At 40.4% G+C, this 15,983-nt stretch overlaps 1 protein-coding gene across 1 annotated transcript in view; it reads left to right on the top strand.

Moving 5' to 3' along the window:
• MED13 (mediator complex subunit 13) overlaps nucleotides 1-14,643 on the top strand; it is a 53,044-nt gene extending 38,401 nt beyond the window's left edge. Inside the window, exons 13-30 of the mRNA XM_008936104.1 lie at nucleotides 180-270; nucleotides 445-659; nucleotides 1,099-1,295; nucleotides 2,499-3,415; nucleotides 4,819-4,986; nucleotides 6,074-6,297; nucleotides 6,840-7,029; nucleotides 7,492-7,957; nucleotides 8,587-8,806; nucleotides 9,444-9,635; nucleotides 9,780-10,003; nucleotides 10,471-10,613; nucleotides 10,844-11,002; nucleotides 11,096-11,281; nucleotides 11,468-11,616; nucleotides 11,886-12,059; nucleotides 13,209-13,309; nucleotides 13,969-14,643. Of these exons, the coding sequence (XP_008934352.1) occupies nucleotides 180-270; nucleotides 445-659; nucleotides 1,099-1,295; nucleotides 2,499-3,415; nucleotides 4,819-4,986; nucleotides 6,074-6,297; nucleotides 6,840-7,029; nucleotides 7,492-7,957; nucleotides 8,587-8,806; nucleotides 9,444-9,635; nucleotides 9,780-10,003; nucleotides 10,471-10,613; nucleotides 10,844-11,002; nucleotides 11,096-11,281; nucleotides 11,468-11,616; nucleotides 11,886-12,059; nucleotides 13,209-13,309; nucleotides 13,969-14,101 (4,149 nt within the window). The 3' untranslated portion in view covers nucleotides 14,102-14,643. The remainder of the gene's footprint in view (nucleotides 1-179; nucleotides 271-444; nucleotides 660-1,098; nucleotides 1,296-2,498; nucleotides 3,416-4,818; nucleotides 4,987-6,073; nucleotides 6,298-6,839; nucleotides 7,030-7,491; nucleotides 7,958-8,586; nucleotides 8,807-9,443; nucleotides 9,636-9,779; nucleotides 10,004-10,470; nucleotides 10,614-10,843; nucleotides 11,003-11,095; nucleotides 11,282-11,467; nucleotides 11,617-11,885; nucleotides 12,060-13,208; nucleotides 13,310-13,968) is intronic.
• Nucleotides 14,644-15,983: the final 1,340 nt, after the last annotated feature.

The following is a 15,983-nucleotide window of genomic DNA, read 5'->3' as shown; positions in this document are numbered from 1 at the left end:
TTAAGGGAGGACAAGTGTAACCCCAACTACTAGCATCGGGCTTCTGGTAGTTTTTCTAAACACTATACAAGGGCTCAGCTTTGTATGTGCATTGCACATGGAGTTTCCTGTTAGCAGCAAATAGGAAGGTGTGTTCATATACAAAGTGATTGTGTTCCAACACTTCTGTTCTTTCTTAGCCTGGGTCTAAAAGAACAGTGAATGGCGCTGATGACAAATCCAACTGCAAAGACGCCAAAGCAGGAAATCTAGACCCACTGTCATGCATAAGTAAGCTTCATTTGTGTGTTTTTCTAACTAGAATACTAGCTCTAAACATTTCATTGCTAATATGTTGTGGGAATTTGGAAACATACGCTTCATTTGGCCTGCTGAAATTTTAAGACAAAGGAAATACTTCAAAATGTTTTCATACTCTAAAGCCTGCTTCTAATCTGAAATTAGGCACTGCAGATCTCCATAAAATGTATCCAACTCCACCTTCATTGGAACAACATATTATGGGATTTTCTCCAATGAACATGAATAATAAGGAATATGGCAGTATGGACACTACACTTGGAGGAACAGTACTTGAAGGGAATAGCTCTAGTGTGGGAGCTCAGTTCAGAATTGAAGTAGATGAGGGTTTCTGCAGCCCCAAACCTGCTGAAATAAAGGTAGGTAGTGCTGACAGTCCTGATGAATGTTTCTAAAGATTTTTGTTGAGTTTATTACTTAATCCTGATAAGGAACTGTGGGAAATTAGGTACAATTTGTAACTTGTGTCCTGCATTATACTGGGGTAGGTAATGCACATTCTAGTAAGTAGTATATAATATTTTACCACTTAAAGTTCAGGAAAGAGTTCAATTAGCTACTAGTAAGCTGAAATAATGCATTTCAGTAATTGTAGTTCCTTGTTTGGTTTGTGTTAGCATATTGCATTTTGGAGAACCATGAGTGTGAACGATGTGTGTATAAATCTGGCTTTCTCTTTTGCAGCTATGTCAGGATTTAACGTTAAAGAATCACTGCTTACTCACATTTTTGAGAAGCATTTTAATTGCTGAAGTGGTCTAATTTACATGCTGATGTTTTACTATGTCTAACTTCTAGGATTATTCTTACGTTTATAAACCTGAGAACTGTCAAGCTTTAGTGGGGTGTTCCATGTTTGCACCACTGAAGACGCTTCCCAGCCAGTGTCTTCCTCCCATCAAACTGCCAGAGGAATGCATTTATCGCCAGAGCTGGGCTGTGGGAAAGCTGGATTTACTTCCTCCAGGACCTGCCATGCCCTTCATCAAAGATGGGTATGACCTGCAGCACAGATGTTTAAGCTTTGTAAGGTGGTCAGTCATCCATGCTATAGGAAGTACCCCTAGGTTTTGTTCTTTTTTGTTATATCTGTAATGAGAAATATTTGTAGAGAGGCTGGGTGTTTATACAACTGACAACAGCCTTTAAAAAAATCCTTGATTAAACCTTGCTGCAAGAGACTGTCTTGTCAAATAGCTTCTTAACTGTACATACATTTCATTTGTCTGATTTAAAGGTTTCTTGTGCAAGTCCAGTTTTAGTAAGTAATGAACATGGTAACAATCAGAAGAAACATAAACGCGGGACTTAGTTTCTGCAGTGGTGTTGGAGGTTGCAAGGGCTTAGTAGGTGTTGCTTCTGTTTCTTAAATTATTTTCTTAAACAGTAATAATCTCAGCTCTGTTGGGACTAGGAAAACATTTCCTTTGGAAGCTCTGCCCAGTGTGACATTGCCCAGTAATGGCCATATTGCAGTAGGCATTTCTGTAACCCACATTTGGTAGAGATAGTTTTGCTGGCAGTTATTCTTGAAGAACTTGGTTATTCCTCTTTCTCTTCTGCATTAGTAGCTAGTATAAATGGATTAGGCAATTAGGAGGTTATGTATTTATTAATAAAATCATATGAATGTTAAATCTTGGAGTAAATACTGATGTTGCTTCTATTAGGGTCATTTATAAGCAATATGTTTCCAGGTGTCATTAGCCTTACAGGTGTTTGGAGATACTCAGCTGCTTAGGGAAGGAAATGTTAAACATTTTCAGGTGGTACTTTCCTTGTGGACCCAGCTGAATCTGTTGATGATAGACTGGGTATATTTTCTTGGTGTGTTTCAACACAATGGGTAAATAAAACATGGGGAAAAAAAGGTGTCCTTTAGACTCCATACAAGCACAGAATTTGCAGTTTATTCTGACCACACTTGTGTCCTGGAAACTTTGTGCAAAGGAAGAGATGAAAGGAGGCGGGGAAGGATTCTTTAACAGTGCTGTCAGTGGGAGTCCTGCAAAGTCATTCAGAACAAATGCTCTTGAAGTTCCTTATGGAATGAAAATCTTGCTGTTGATTATGAAACACTAGTTTAAAAAAAACAGATATTAATTAGAAAGGTCCTTCTTTAGAAATTCGAGACTGAAACTTCAAAACCAGTATGTTGTGTTCTTAAAGTATTTCCTTCTTCTTGTGGCTGCTCTTAGTGATGGAAGCACTATGGATCAAGAGTATGGCCCTGCATATACACCACAAACTCATACTCCGTTTGGGATGCCACCAAGTAGCGCGCCTCCCAGTAACAGTGGAGCTGGAATTCTCCCTTCTCCTTCCACCCCTCGTTTCCCAACTCCTAGAACACCAAGGACTCCTCGAACACCCCGTGGAGCTGGTGGACCTGCAAGTGCACAGGGTTCAGTCAAGTATGAGAACTCTGATTTATACTCACCAGCCTCCACACCATCGACGTGTAGACCGCTTAATTCTGTTGAACCTGCAACTGTGCCTTCCATTCCAGAGGCACACAGTCTGTATGTGAATCTCATCCTCTCAGAGTCGGTCATGAATCTCTTCAAAGACTGCAACTTTGACAGCTGCTGCATATGTGTTTGCAATATGAACATCAAAGGTGCTGATGTTGGAGTTTACATTCCTGATCCAACACAAGAGGCCCAGTATAGGTGCACCTGTGGTTTCAGTGCTGTGATGAATAGAAAGTTTGGCAACAGTTCTGGACTGTTTCTTGAAGATGAATTGGATATTCTAGGACGTAATACGGAGTGCGGCAAAGAAGCAGAAAAACGCTTTGAAGCTCTCAGAGCTACAGCTGTTGAACATGGCAGTGGAGGACTGAAAGAACCAGAGAAACTGCCTGATGAGTTAATACTGTTGCTGCAGGATCAATGCACCAACTTGTTCTCACCGTTTGGAGCAGCAGATCAAGATTCCATTCCCAAAGTTGGTGCAGTGAGCAACCTGGTACGTGTAGAAGAAAGGGATTGTTGCAATGACTGCTACTTAGCCTTGGAACATGGACGGCAGTTCATGGACAATATGTCAGGAGGGAAAGTTGATGAAGCACTTGTGAAAACTACTTGCTTGCACCACTGGTCAAAAAGAAATGGTAAATATTAAACTCAGCTTATTTTCTGCTTGTCCACCTATGAATTTGTTTTAAGGGTTTCTTTTTTGTGTTTTTTCTTTGTGAATACTGAACATGTGAGATTTTTTTTTTCCACCTGCATGCTTGCAGAAACATCTGTTCTAATGCTGTTCAACTAACCCTTCCTTTTACATTCTGTGCTGGTACCCTAGACCACATGGAGTGTAAGCTTTGGCTACCATCAGCTGTAAATTCCTAGCATAAATTGCAAGTGTAACCTAAGGCCACAGTCACTGTCCACAACCTTTCACTAGGCTTTTTCTTTTAAAGCAGCTTTTGGTGACTGAATCTACAGAAGCTCTGTGGAATGAGTGTACATAGGAGGTGTAGGTGGTTCATGTGGTGACTATTGTCAAGGTTACTGTGGTGGAATTAAACAAGATTTATGATTCACTTGGCTTCCCCCCTGCTTTAAGGGGGGACAGTAGTTTAATGGCATGTGTGGCAAATAAAGTTGTCATTGTAGCCTTCTTTGTGTGTTGGATCTGCCAGAGGTCCTTGGATTTTTCCTTCTAGGGTCTGACTAATGATATACTGTCTTGTGGAATACCCTTTATTGTGTGTGTTTGCATGCATCTCTCAGTAATAGCCTTTTCAGGTAGCAATTCTGTCAGGCATAACAGGGAAATGTGAAACTCTCATACTAGTTAGCTGCAATTTGTAGTTGTTAATGAGGATGAGGAGGACTAACAGTAAGACACAGTTTGGCTTCTGTCTATCAACAGAGGGTTAAGTTTAAAAGCCCAGGCTATGCATAAATCTGTTTTCAGGCACTTGGGAGAAGACTCAATTTTACTGTGATCTTGGTATTTAGGATAAAAAGATGTAAAGATACTTTTGAACGGAAGGCTCTGAAATTGCAGCCATACCAAATTGGGTGCCAGCTTTTTATTCTTAACCAGCGTATTGGTGGCAAGCTGAGGAAATGGGCTGTGACTGTTGGAGCCTTCCCTTGACTTCTATCAAGTGAGCACTGGGTGGCAGTCTGCCTAACCCTCCTTTATTTGGAGGGAGAATCCTCTTGGTTTTAAGGGTTGTACAACTTGTATTTTTTTAATTTTAGGTGTTTTTTTTTTTTTTTTCTCAGTTGATATCACAAGCCAGTAAGGGAAGAAAACTCTATAAAAAAATATTTAGAAGAAAAATCCATCTGTAGTTCTTAAAAGTGGCTGAGAAGGGAAGAGGGAGACCTAGATCTGTTTGCTCAGCTTTGTCTGTCATGGCCTTTGGGTGACCTGCATCTACGTTTCAGAAGACTGTGACTTGTTTAAAATCAAAGTGGTTTGGGATTCTGGGTTGTCCGGGGATGGCTTTATTGCTCCCTCTTCTTCCAGCAGGCCTTGACGATGGTTTTGTCCTTTCAGTTGTGGACGTGAGCATGCAGTGTTCCCAGGACATCCTCCGCATGCTCCTCTCGCTGCAGCCGGTGCTGCAGGACGCCATCCAGAAGAAGCGGACGGTGCGGTCGTGGGGCGTGCAGGGGCCCCTCACCTGGCAGCAGTTCCACAAGATGGCTGGCAGAGGCTCCTACGGTACGCGGCCCCGCGCTGCGGGAGTCGGGCTGCTCTGCTGCCTGCCACAGCTCCACACGGCATCTCACCTCTCCTTGAGCTAACATGGCTCTTAGACAGGGGAGAATTCCTCTCTTTAGAGGAACAGAAAATATCTATGCTCATTCAAACAGTTATTGAATTAAAGATGTGTACTTAACAGCTTCAGTTGCACTGTTTGTATGCACCTGACACACCTCCAAGTGAGGGACTGACACTGCAGATAGATTTAATGTTAAAAACAGTAATTGCTCTGTGTTTTTTCTTACTCAAAATAATTACTCCACTTTAATTACTCTACAAATAGTGTAGCTTAAAATATTAGCTTTGAAATGCTTGAAAAAGAGTGCTTTATTGTTCAGTAGTTTCAGAACTGTGTTGAAGATCTGAGGTTATCCAGTGTGTTGTCTGTGATAAGTGTTAGGAGTGGCCAACACATGATGCATTTTTACACATATAAGGTGAATTTTGTGCACTGAAGATTTAAGCTGATTTCATTAGCATAGGAGATGGATTTACCACTACGTAGAAGAGTGATGTTTTCACCAGGAGATCTTTTGTAGCTATGTTTAGAACGTGGTAATCATACATTTAGGGTACATGTAAATGCATGTTTTTAAGGTGGGTGGGTTTTTTCCTTCTGTGGTCCTTTCCATATCTGATTAGACTATTTTTTCTTTGGTTTTTCTTTTTTTTTTTTACTGTTTTCCTTTTCTTCCCAATCTTTTTGATCACTTTGTAGGGAATGCTTCCTAGACTGTAAAGATCTGTTCTTAATTGTCTATATACTGATAGAAATATTAAACTACTGTGGAACTCCTTCTTGAGGCCCTGAGACATTTCCAATAAAAATAATTAGCTGATGCTTTTTTGCCAAGGGTTGGATCACACATGCAGGCTCTTCATTTGTATCTGTTAAAACGAGAACTATTCCATTTATAATTGGTGCTATTTCCTGTTAGATGCTGGGAACGCCAGTGGGTTTTTTTAATTCATGTTTCCTAGAAGCAGGGTGTTATTTTTAAGCTTTCTGTTTTAATATATTGGAAAATGTGTCTTGCTTTTCCAGGAACTGATGAGTCCCCAGAACCACTGCCAATTCCAACATTTTTGTTGGGATATGATTACGATTTTCTGGTGCTGTCTCCGTTTGCGTTGCCGTACTGGGAGAGGCTGATGTTGGAACCGTATGGATCTCAAAGAGATGTTGCTTATGTTGTGGTGTGCCCTGAGAATGAGGCTCTGCTGAATGGAGCAAAAAGCTTTTTTAGGGATCTGACTGCAATATATGAGGTACGTTATTTATGGCAGTTGGCGGTGAAATGGCTTTTCAAAAGACTTTGTAACACGTACCCATCACCGCTTACCGGGCTTGTCGCAGCTGCTGTGAATGCTTGCAGGGAATGCTGTCTCAGAAGGATTTTGGGAATGGGCACTTGGAAGGTAAAGGCTGTTCATGCTGCTCACCATTCCTTTTAGCAGTATCTGTTCTGGGACTCTTCATCGGATAAACGCCACTCAGTGGTAAAACTCTGTATTACCACTTTAATTGTTTTAGCTGCATTTCATTAATTAAATGCTTGTATTGCTAGGATTGTGAGTAAGATTAGCTCATGTATCAAACTGTTTTTCCAGCATTTAGGAAAACCTGAAAATAAACCATAAAATCACTATAAAATGTTTCATACTGGTGTAGTATTCTAGAATTAAAATGTTACTTTGGGATATCATAACTAAACTGGGTTCTCTGTCTTTATATGCTCCTTTGTGGGATATTTAACAGGTTTTAAAGCTTACACATTCTTTATCTTGCATCTTCTGTTTTCTCTTTGCAGTCATGCAGGCTTGGTCAGCACAGACCTATCTGTAAGTTATTGCCTGATGGGATCATGAGAGTTGGACCTACCGCTTCAAAGAAACTTTCTGAGAAGCTGGTCACAGAATGGTTCTCACAGACAGCTAACGCCAACAATGAAGCATTTTCCAAACTCAAACTGTATGCCCAAGTTTGCAGATATGAGCTGGGTATGCAATTTTTTCTTCATTGTTTCTTATTTCATAGAATTATCACTTAGTCCATTGCAGTTTTCTGGTTTTAAGCTTGACGGGGGGGGAAAAAGTCCAAATCCTTCATATTATTAAATATGTGTTAAAATGGCTTCTTCTTATCTACCAGTATCTTCAGGGAATGGCAGGGTTGCTGCCTGACAGGGACTTAAATTTTTATTGGTGACTTAAGTTCTGAAACAGTGATTTCTAACTAGTCAAAATGGCTGAAAAAAAAGTTTTAGTTCCAGATATTTCCAGAAGAAGCTTATGAGAGTACTAGAATTTGAATGTTTAATACAGGTGTTGTAATTAGAGAGGCAAAACATACACTAAGGATTTGCTTGCAGTTTTGATAAAATGATAGACTTAAATAGATGAAATACGTTTAAAAACAGCTGCATTATAAAATTTATGCCTTTTTTTTTTTTCTGGTTTTAGGTCCTTATCTTGCTTCTCAGCCTTTGGACAATTCTTTACTTTCCCAAACAAATCTGGTCCCTTCCTCCAGCCAGCCGGCCTCTGCTCTGCCCCCAGCGACAGCTAGCACTGGAAATCCCAACACTCCATCATCTGCTCCTGCAGCCCCCACCAGTACTGCTGTTACAGTGACATCCAACAGTGCCATGCCTTCTGCAGCCACTACAGCCAATTCCACGCTGACTACCACTGCCCCGTCGTCCTCCTCTGCCAGCCTTGGCAGTGGGATCCCAACGAGCAAGCCTTCTTCCTTTCCACCCTTCAGCAGCATGAACAATACCACTTCTGCCTCCCTGCCCGCTCAGGCTGCCACAGTCCCCAGCGGGCAGACAGGAGGGCAGCAGCAACAGCCAACACTGCAAACAGCAGGGATGTCTGGAGATGCTGCTTCAGCACCTGCACAGCCCCATCCGGAGGTTTCTGAAAGGTAAGGAACTCTGGAATCAAACCTTCTGTGACCAAAATAAACCCCTCAGCTCAACTAATAGGAACCTGCTAATGCCACTGTCAGCCCCTCAGGAAAAATCCTGTATTCTTTTTCTGGTGGCTAGCTAGGCTGCCTTTTTAGGGAGAATGCCAGTTCATTCATGGAGCTGAACTTTTGGTTCCAGTCTTAGCTGCAGTTCTAATTGCATCTCAGTGACTGCTGTACTACAGAAATAAACTTTCTCTTATTTCTTCTCTCTCTAAAGAGAGAAAATTCACTTCTGTTCTTTAAAGGGAACAAGGACCACATGACTGGCACCATCTTGAAGTTCTGTTTTCTGTTGTCAAAGTTACAGTAGTAAAGACAGCTCTTACTGAGGGACCGACGTTGTCAGATATTCTTGTTCCCCAGTTGGGCTGTTGAGCTGACATAATAAAGAAGGCTAAAGAAAAGACAAGCAATGCTGAGATACTGATAGTCTTTTCATTTCATTTTTTGTACATGAGCTTGTTTCTTACACCACGGTTATCTGAGATCTTTCCAATTAATATTTGACAATTTGATCTTAAGGTAAAAATAATTAATTTTAAAACTCGTCTTTCTAACTGGTTTCAAAATTTCATTTCCAGCACTATGGATCGTGATAAAGTTGGAGTCCCTACAGATGGAGATTCTCATGCTATCACCTATCCACCTGCAATTGTAGTTTACATAATTGATCCTTTTACCTATGAAAAAAAGGATGAGAACAGTAGCTCATCTAGTTTGTGGACACTGGGACTTCTGCGCTGCTTTTTAGAGATGGTTCAGATTCTTCCTCCTAACATCAAAAATATAATTTCTGTGCAGGTGAGCCAACATCTATAGAAACATGCTGCAAAAAAGTATCTTTGGCTTTGGCTGTTGTTTGGAGGCGATAATACCCTCGAGGTGGAAATTTCATTTGCTTTGTAAACAATACTTCAAGTTCTACAGCTGTTAAATTATTATAGTTTTTAGAGCAGTTTGGGTGTTACTAACCAAAGCCAAATCCTGTAGGAGATTACAGACTCCTCAGACTTGTCTCAGAGGAAATGTAGTGGTCTGCTCCAACGATGAGTGAAGTACATATGAAAGCTGCTTGTTCCATCACTGGAACTCGTGCTGCCAGCCTGAGCCTGCTGGGCCTTAGGCAGTGCCCCTTCCTGATAGACACCCAACTAGAACGTTGTCAGCAGCTGCACAACTAGTTAAGAGGACATCTTTTTAGAGGCATCATTAACATTCTCTTCTAAGCAAATATTTTTTTTTTTTTCTGAAAATTTCAATGACAGTAATTGCTTGAAATCTCACATAGCTTTGGAGGAAGTGACAGGAGATATCCAAGAACCAGAGAAATGTGATTGGAAAGTAAAATTCTAAAAGCAGTGTACCTAATGCTATCTCAAAAGCCATTTAATGATGAAATAATTTATTTTTTTCCCCTCCCTTCTGTGATGTTTTCTAGATTGTCCCGTGTCAGTACCTACTGCAACCTGTGAAACATGAAGACCGGCAGATTTACACTCAGCATTTAAAATCTTTGGCATTTTCAGCTTTTACTCAGTGTCGGAGACCTCTCCCAACTTCCACCAATGTGAAAACCTTAACTGGCTTTGGCCCAGGTTTAGCCATGGAAACTGCTCTTAGGAGTCCTGATGTGAGTATTGTTAATGTGAGCGTGGAAATAGGCAGAGCAGTGTCCCTGTTCATTCAGTCACTGATGTCTTTCACGTTCCCTAACTAGAGTTCTCAGGAATAACTGCTTCCCCAGACTTCATTGTCTGTTCTGTCATCTTTATAGAGACCTGAGTGTATTCGACTCTACACCCCACCTTTTATCCTGGCTCCTGTAAAGGACAAGCAAACAGAACTGGGAGAAACTTTTGGAGAAGCTGGCCAGAAGTATAACGTGCTTTTTGTAGGCTACTGTTTGTCTCATGATCAAAGATGGCTTCTTGCATCCTGTACAGATCTCTATGGAGAACAGTTAGAAACTTGCATAATTAACATTGATGTACCAAACAGGTAAGAACAAAACTTAAATTCATTTTAGCACATACATCTTCTTTCATTCCTCTGAAGAGTTAGTTTATGATGCTGTAAGAATAGTTCTTGGCTTTTGTAGACTCTCACTGTATTGCAAAGCTACCTAAAGCAAGTGGATATTTTCCTTATTATGTGCAGGTTGCTTTGAATTAAATTTCTAGAAGAATGTTGTTTGTTTTCATGTGATTCTCAAGTGGTTTTGGATATGCATTCATATTCCCCCCACACAGTTGCTGGCTTTTGATGTCAATGTTAGAATATGATTGATTAAAAAAAACAAAAACAAAAAACCCACAAACAAACTGAAGTTGCAACTGATGTACTACAAAACCAACATTCTTGGGTCCTGTGCATGTTCCGATCAATACTAATAATAAGTTCCAAATGTGGCAATAAAAACTTCTTGCAGATGAGTTCTAGTTTTGTTTTCCCTTCTTGAATTCTAGAGCTCGCAGGAAAAAGGGCTCTGCCCGCAGACTTGGTCTTCAGAAGCTCTGGGAATGGTGCCTGGGACTTGTGCAGATGAGCTCTTTGCCATGGAGAGTTGTAATAGGCCGTTTAGGAAGAATAGGACATGGGGAATTAAAAGGTAATGTTAGCTTTTTTGGAGTCTAAACCTTGATTTTAAGCTTTCGTTTTTCAACAATATAATGTGTCTGTCCCTGTATATGGAAGAAAATGTAAAACCTAAATAATTTAAGAGTTCCTTTGTGTCTTTGAAACTTAGCACACATGACGTTTGCATCACAGGCTTAGGTGTGAAGTGTGTTTTCTGTAGCGAGCGCTGTCGTTCTACAGAAATGTCCTTTCTCTCCTCAGACTGGAGTTGTTTGCTGAGTCGCCGAAACCTTCAGTCCCTCAGCAAGAGACTAAAAGACATGTGCAGAATGTGTGGCATCTCTGCTGCAGACTCTCCCAGCATTCTCAGTGCTTGTTTGGTGGCAATGGAACCCCAGGGGTCCTTCATTATTATGCCAGGTATTTGAGAAACACTCTTCCTCTTTTTTTGGCAAGGGAACCAGAAATTTGGGTTTAGCAAAACTAAGGAAATACTTGATTTCTATTCCAAAGATTCTGTGTCGACCGGCTCTGTATTTGGACGCAGCACCACTTTAAATATGCAGACATCTCAGCTGAACACCCCCCAGGACACATCGTGCACTCATATTCTGGTGTTTCCCACATCTGCATCTGTGCAAGTAGCATCGTCAACTTATACCACTGAAAACTTGGATCTGGCCTTTAACACAAACAACGGTTAGTAGATTGGATTTATTCTTGCTTTAAGAATCAACCCAAACACCCCTCATCACTCCCCTTGTAAGCCTGTTTAGTCTAATGAACCACAAGATTTATAGGTAACACCATTTGATTTCACAATGTGTTGTCATGCCCTGTATGTAGGGCAACTGTAGCAATTCACTGGTCCTGTTGTTTTTCCAGATGGAGCAGACGGAATGGGAATCTTTGACTTGTTAGACACTGGAGATGATCTTGATCCCGATATTATAAATATTCTTCCTGCATCCCCCACTGGATCCCCTGTACATTCTCCAGGGTCCCACTACCCCCCAGGAGGTGACATGGGCAAGGTAATTGTTCAAGTAAATGCAGAGTGCTGTGTGGGCTGGGTTTGTTTTTTCTCCATCTTCTAATGTCCTTTTGTGGAATGAAAGGTTCCTGTGAAATGTTTTGAATCCATTGCATATTGGATTGTCTTTGCAAGATTCATGTCATTCTTGGATACTCCAGAATGCTTCATGTTTTGAGAGTTACAGATGACTTCTGTTAATTTTGTGTTCTCCTTATACTAAACCATTGCCTGTTCCCTAACATTAAACTGCTGCCTGTTGTTTTACAGGGTCAAGGTACAGATCGATTGCTTTCAACAGAATCCCACGATGAAGTAACAAATATCCTGCAGCAGCCATTGGCCCTTGGCTACTTTGTGTCAACTGCCAAAGCAGGTCCATTGCCTGACTGGTTTTGGTCAGCGTGTCCTCAAGCACAAAATCAGTGTCCCTTGTTTCTTAAGGTACTGTGACTTCAGCAGCTGTAGGTTGTCTTCCTGGACATAGAACGTTCTGCAGGGGTCTGGAGCATGAGCACTGTTAGGTGTGAAACAGAAGTCAGTGCCTGCCTCTTTGGAATGGATCTGGTTTTGTATCAAGGGAGGTCAGGTTTTAAATTCTTGAGCTTTGGCTTTTTATGTTCACTTTTTGGAGAAAAATGATTAATGGCATTAGCAAATGTTCTGAGGAGTTCTGCTCCTCTGATGGTTTCCTCGTGGTAGCCTGGTCTCCTTTCTGCTTCTGGGTTTGTGCTGCAGTATTCTGTAAGAATAGGCTGAGTTTCTAGACAGGTCTCTGGCTAATGGTTGACTCCAGTGGTGCTAGAGGGGGAAGTGCACAAGTGTAATGTAATATCTCATTTACACTGGGGGGAAAAAAAAAAAGAATAAATAAATCTCTTTATGTATTGCACAAAGCATAAAAAGCCAGGCTTCCCCTGCTGGCTGTTGCCAAGCGATAGCCATTGTATCATGTCTGGATATTGTCTGATCCCCTTATCTTTTTATGGCACAATCAAGACCTACTTGGCACATTTAAGGCTATACATTAGTATACAGAGAAACTTTCTGTATTAACATTATTCACTTTTGATTTAAATCAGCATCTCTTATGCTATGCTTTATTTTCTAATGATAGAGATACATCTTCTGCTGCCTTATTTGTCTGGATTAGCAGCTCCTCTTGGCCTAAGCTCAGCTGTGGCTTTGATATAAGACATTTTTTTGAATAAAGGATTTATTATTTACCCTAAGCAGCTCTATAGATAATATATAAATAAACCTGCTTTATGGAAAGCAACTGAACTTCCAAGCCTGTGTATTACTAGACTTCTTGGGCCACTTGAGTTGCTTTTTTAACAATCACTTAGCAAACGGATCAAAATAAAAATCCTAAAAAAATTCCTACTAGCACTTTTAGGAGAGATCTGTGTGCATTTCTTCTGTAGTCTGATAATTTTTGAACTTGTTTATTTGCCTAAGGATAAGATTTCTTTTGGCTTGTGTGTCAGAGAATAGAAGGTGACTGCAAAGTACAGGTCAGCTGTAGAGGGGGGGGAAAAGCACTGCAGTGGAATCTGGCAGTAACTGCTGGCATCTCCCTTCTTTCCTTAGGCCTCTTTGCACCTCCACGTGCCTTCAGTGCAATCAGACGAGCTACTCCACAGTAAACACTCCCATCCACTTGATTCTAATCAGACTTCTGATGTGCTCAGGTATTTATGGTTTATGATTGATCACTTGCAAAAAATATTGTACATTTCATTTTTAATACTGCTGCAGTGAAGCTACAGATTTTCCTCACCATTAGTTTTTTCTTTGTGCTACTGATATCAGAGACAACAGAAATTGTTCTCCTTTCAGTGATGAAAAGATGGCTTTACCACAGAGTGCAATTAAAAACAAACATCTCCAAGCCCTTTAACTAATCAGTGTTGATTAGAACTGAGATTGAAATACAATAATTTCCTCAGGCTAGAAGAGAGTTTGAGGTGTAACACAGAAGTCGATGCATGAATGAGTGGAAGGTAGTTACAGTTGAGCAAGAATCTTGTATGGCAATCTGGTGGAAATTCTGAAATGCTGAAGTACAGGAGTTGAAGTTCATGTAAACACAGGACACTTGCTGAGAAAATATCAGTTGGTGTTTTTTTTTTAAATACATGAACCTCTTGACATTAAGCATAGGCAAAATGACAGTTTTCCACTGAAAGAAAGTTTAGCTTTGAACTGCCTCGAAGATGTGTTATTTCAGAATGCTGGCAAACCTTTTTTTATGCTTGTAATGACAAAGAATTTAGATTATAGTAAATTAGGACTGTAAAATACCGGTGATAAAATCTGTTGGTTTGATGGAAGCTTGTTTGTTTTTCAGGTTTGTTCTGGAACAGTACAATGCACTCTCCTGGCTAACCTGTGATCCTGCAACCCAGGACAGACGGTCATGTCTCCCGATTCATTTTGTGGTGCTGAATCAGTTGTATAACTTTATCATGAATATGCTGTGATCTTCATCTGAATTTTGCAAGAAAATGAGGAAAAGGGATGTTTCACTGCAGGACTAAGTTATTCTTCTCCTCAGTGCAAGTTGTTTGTGATGGGGTATGAATCTTGTTACTTCCAGCAAATATTGTTTTGACTTGTGAGAGGGGCACCTATTGCTGTGCTGTCTTTGAGTCATTGACTGTGGGGGACGCTTTAGAATGATGATCAGAAAGTGTATTATAACATTTTTAGTAGCAAAATTAACCATTTTTCCCCAGCCACAGTATTTGTGAAGAGTAATGAGCCATAGTACCCAGTCACGGTTAATGAAATTAAAAGCATGGAGATGAGAAGAAACATGAGGAACAATAAGTTTCAACCTATGGCTTCAGAACATCAAGGTGTTCTTGTATTGGAGTATAGTATCTAGTATTCAAAAATGCCTGCATCTCTTATTTATTGTAAGTTTTTAAATGTATAAATTGTCTTATATTTCTTAACCTCTTTTATAAAAATTTTCCTAGAAGGTTTATACTGCCTTCTTGCTTTAAAGCAATTGGTCTAAAATATATGTAATCGTCTTAATTAAAAGTTGCAGTAGGTTGCTTTTAGAGTATTATTTTTTTGTAAGGGGTGGGTGGGGACAGTAAATTTGTATTGTCTTGATGTACAGTTTAATGGGGATAGAGGGGTTAATGTCCATACCATTGTGTGTGGGGGATTTACAGCTAAGCTGTAGTTGCAGAGTACATGTACAGTAATGAAGTTCACTGTGTTTATATAAATTGAAAAGGTACCGGGTCTTACAGCATTTTATATCACACCTTTACAGAGTAACAATGGCAATATATTAAGTGATATTGTAGGTGGTTTAACTTGTAGTGAGAATAAAATGAGTAAACTCTTCAATTGAAGTTTGTGTTATGGTTCAGGGCTGTGGCTAGATTCTCAGATCTATTTCCAGTACACAGGATTTAATATGACAGGAATATCTGTTGTGCATTGTCGTTGCCTGGATATTCTTGGCACTGTGGTGACTGTGTTGTTCTCTTCCGCATTTTGCGGTAAAACACGAATCCGAGGCGGAACACACAGAAAGCTCTGATCTCATCCAAAGTCTCATCTAAGGCTGAGATTTAGCCCAGCTCTAGCCATTTTACAAATGCAAAAATAGTCAATCTTGACTTTAAGATTGGTGTGTGTTTAACTAAAATGTGGTGTATATAGATTCTCAGTGAATTCTGGTATTCAGATTTTATTCCACTAGGGAAAAAAAAAAAGAAAAAGAAAAAAAAAAAAGCACGAAACCCTGAACATTTTCCTTTTTCATGTATTTTTGGCACTGTGGTGAAGGTCCCAAGTATCAGTGTATGGCCTTCCCCATATCCCATTTTCAGGCTCTGGCTGGGGCATGTGCCAAGGAGGCTTAGCCCTCCCTAAGGAAGGGACTGACAAATCACCAGGCTCTTGTAATCGTCTCCCTCTATCTACAGTCACCATTTTTTCCCAGTAGTTTCCTTCCTTTCTCCTAGCACATGCCAAATGTCTGATGCTGCTCTAAAATAGCCCCTACGGGTGCTGGAAGAGCAACTGCATATGCTTTTTCTGGGTTCCTCATCTGACTGCCAGATTAAAAACTGAACTCCTGCAGCGCTCGGGTGAGCCTGTTGCGATACCCCACGTCCTGGGTCTTAATGCTGTCTGCCTCACTGGGTGAAACCTCCAAAGGAGCAAGTTTTAAGATCCGTTTGTGCACCCGCTGTGAATCCTCTCCAAGGAAGAATTCGCTTGTATTTACAGACCTTACTGTGTTAATGAAAATCATGTTTCGTAAACGCAAAATACCTGCCTGAGATCATTTTTCATATAAAGTCTCCTTGAATCATGTATATACAATATTAGCCA

The sequence above is a fragment of the Merops nubicus genome, unplaced genomic scaffold (genome assembly GCF_000691845.1).
Source record: "Merops nubicus isolate BGI_N331 unplaced genomic scaffold, ASM69184v1 scaffold9892, whole genome shotgun sequence".
In the NCBI taxonomy this organism is placed as follows: domain Eukaryota; kingdom Metazoa; phylum Chordata; class Aves; order Coraciiformes; family Meropidae; genus Merops; species Merops nubicus.
Note: the sequence above shows the minus strand (reverse complement) of the source record. Positions and strands in the feature narration are given on the sequence as shown.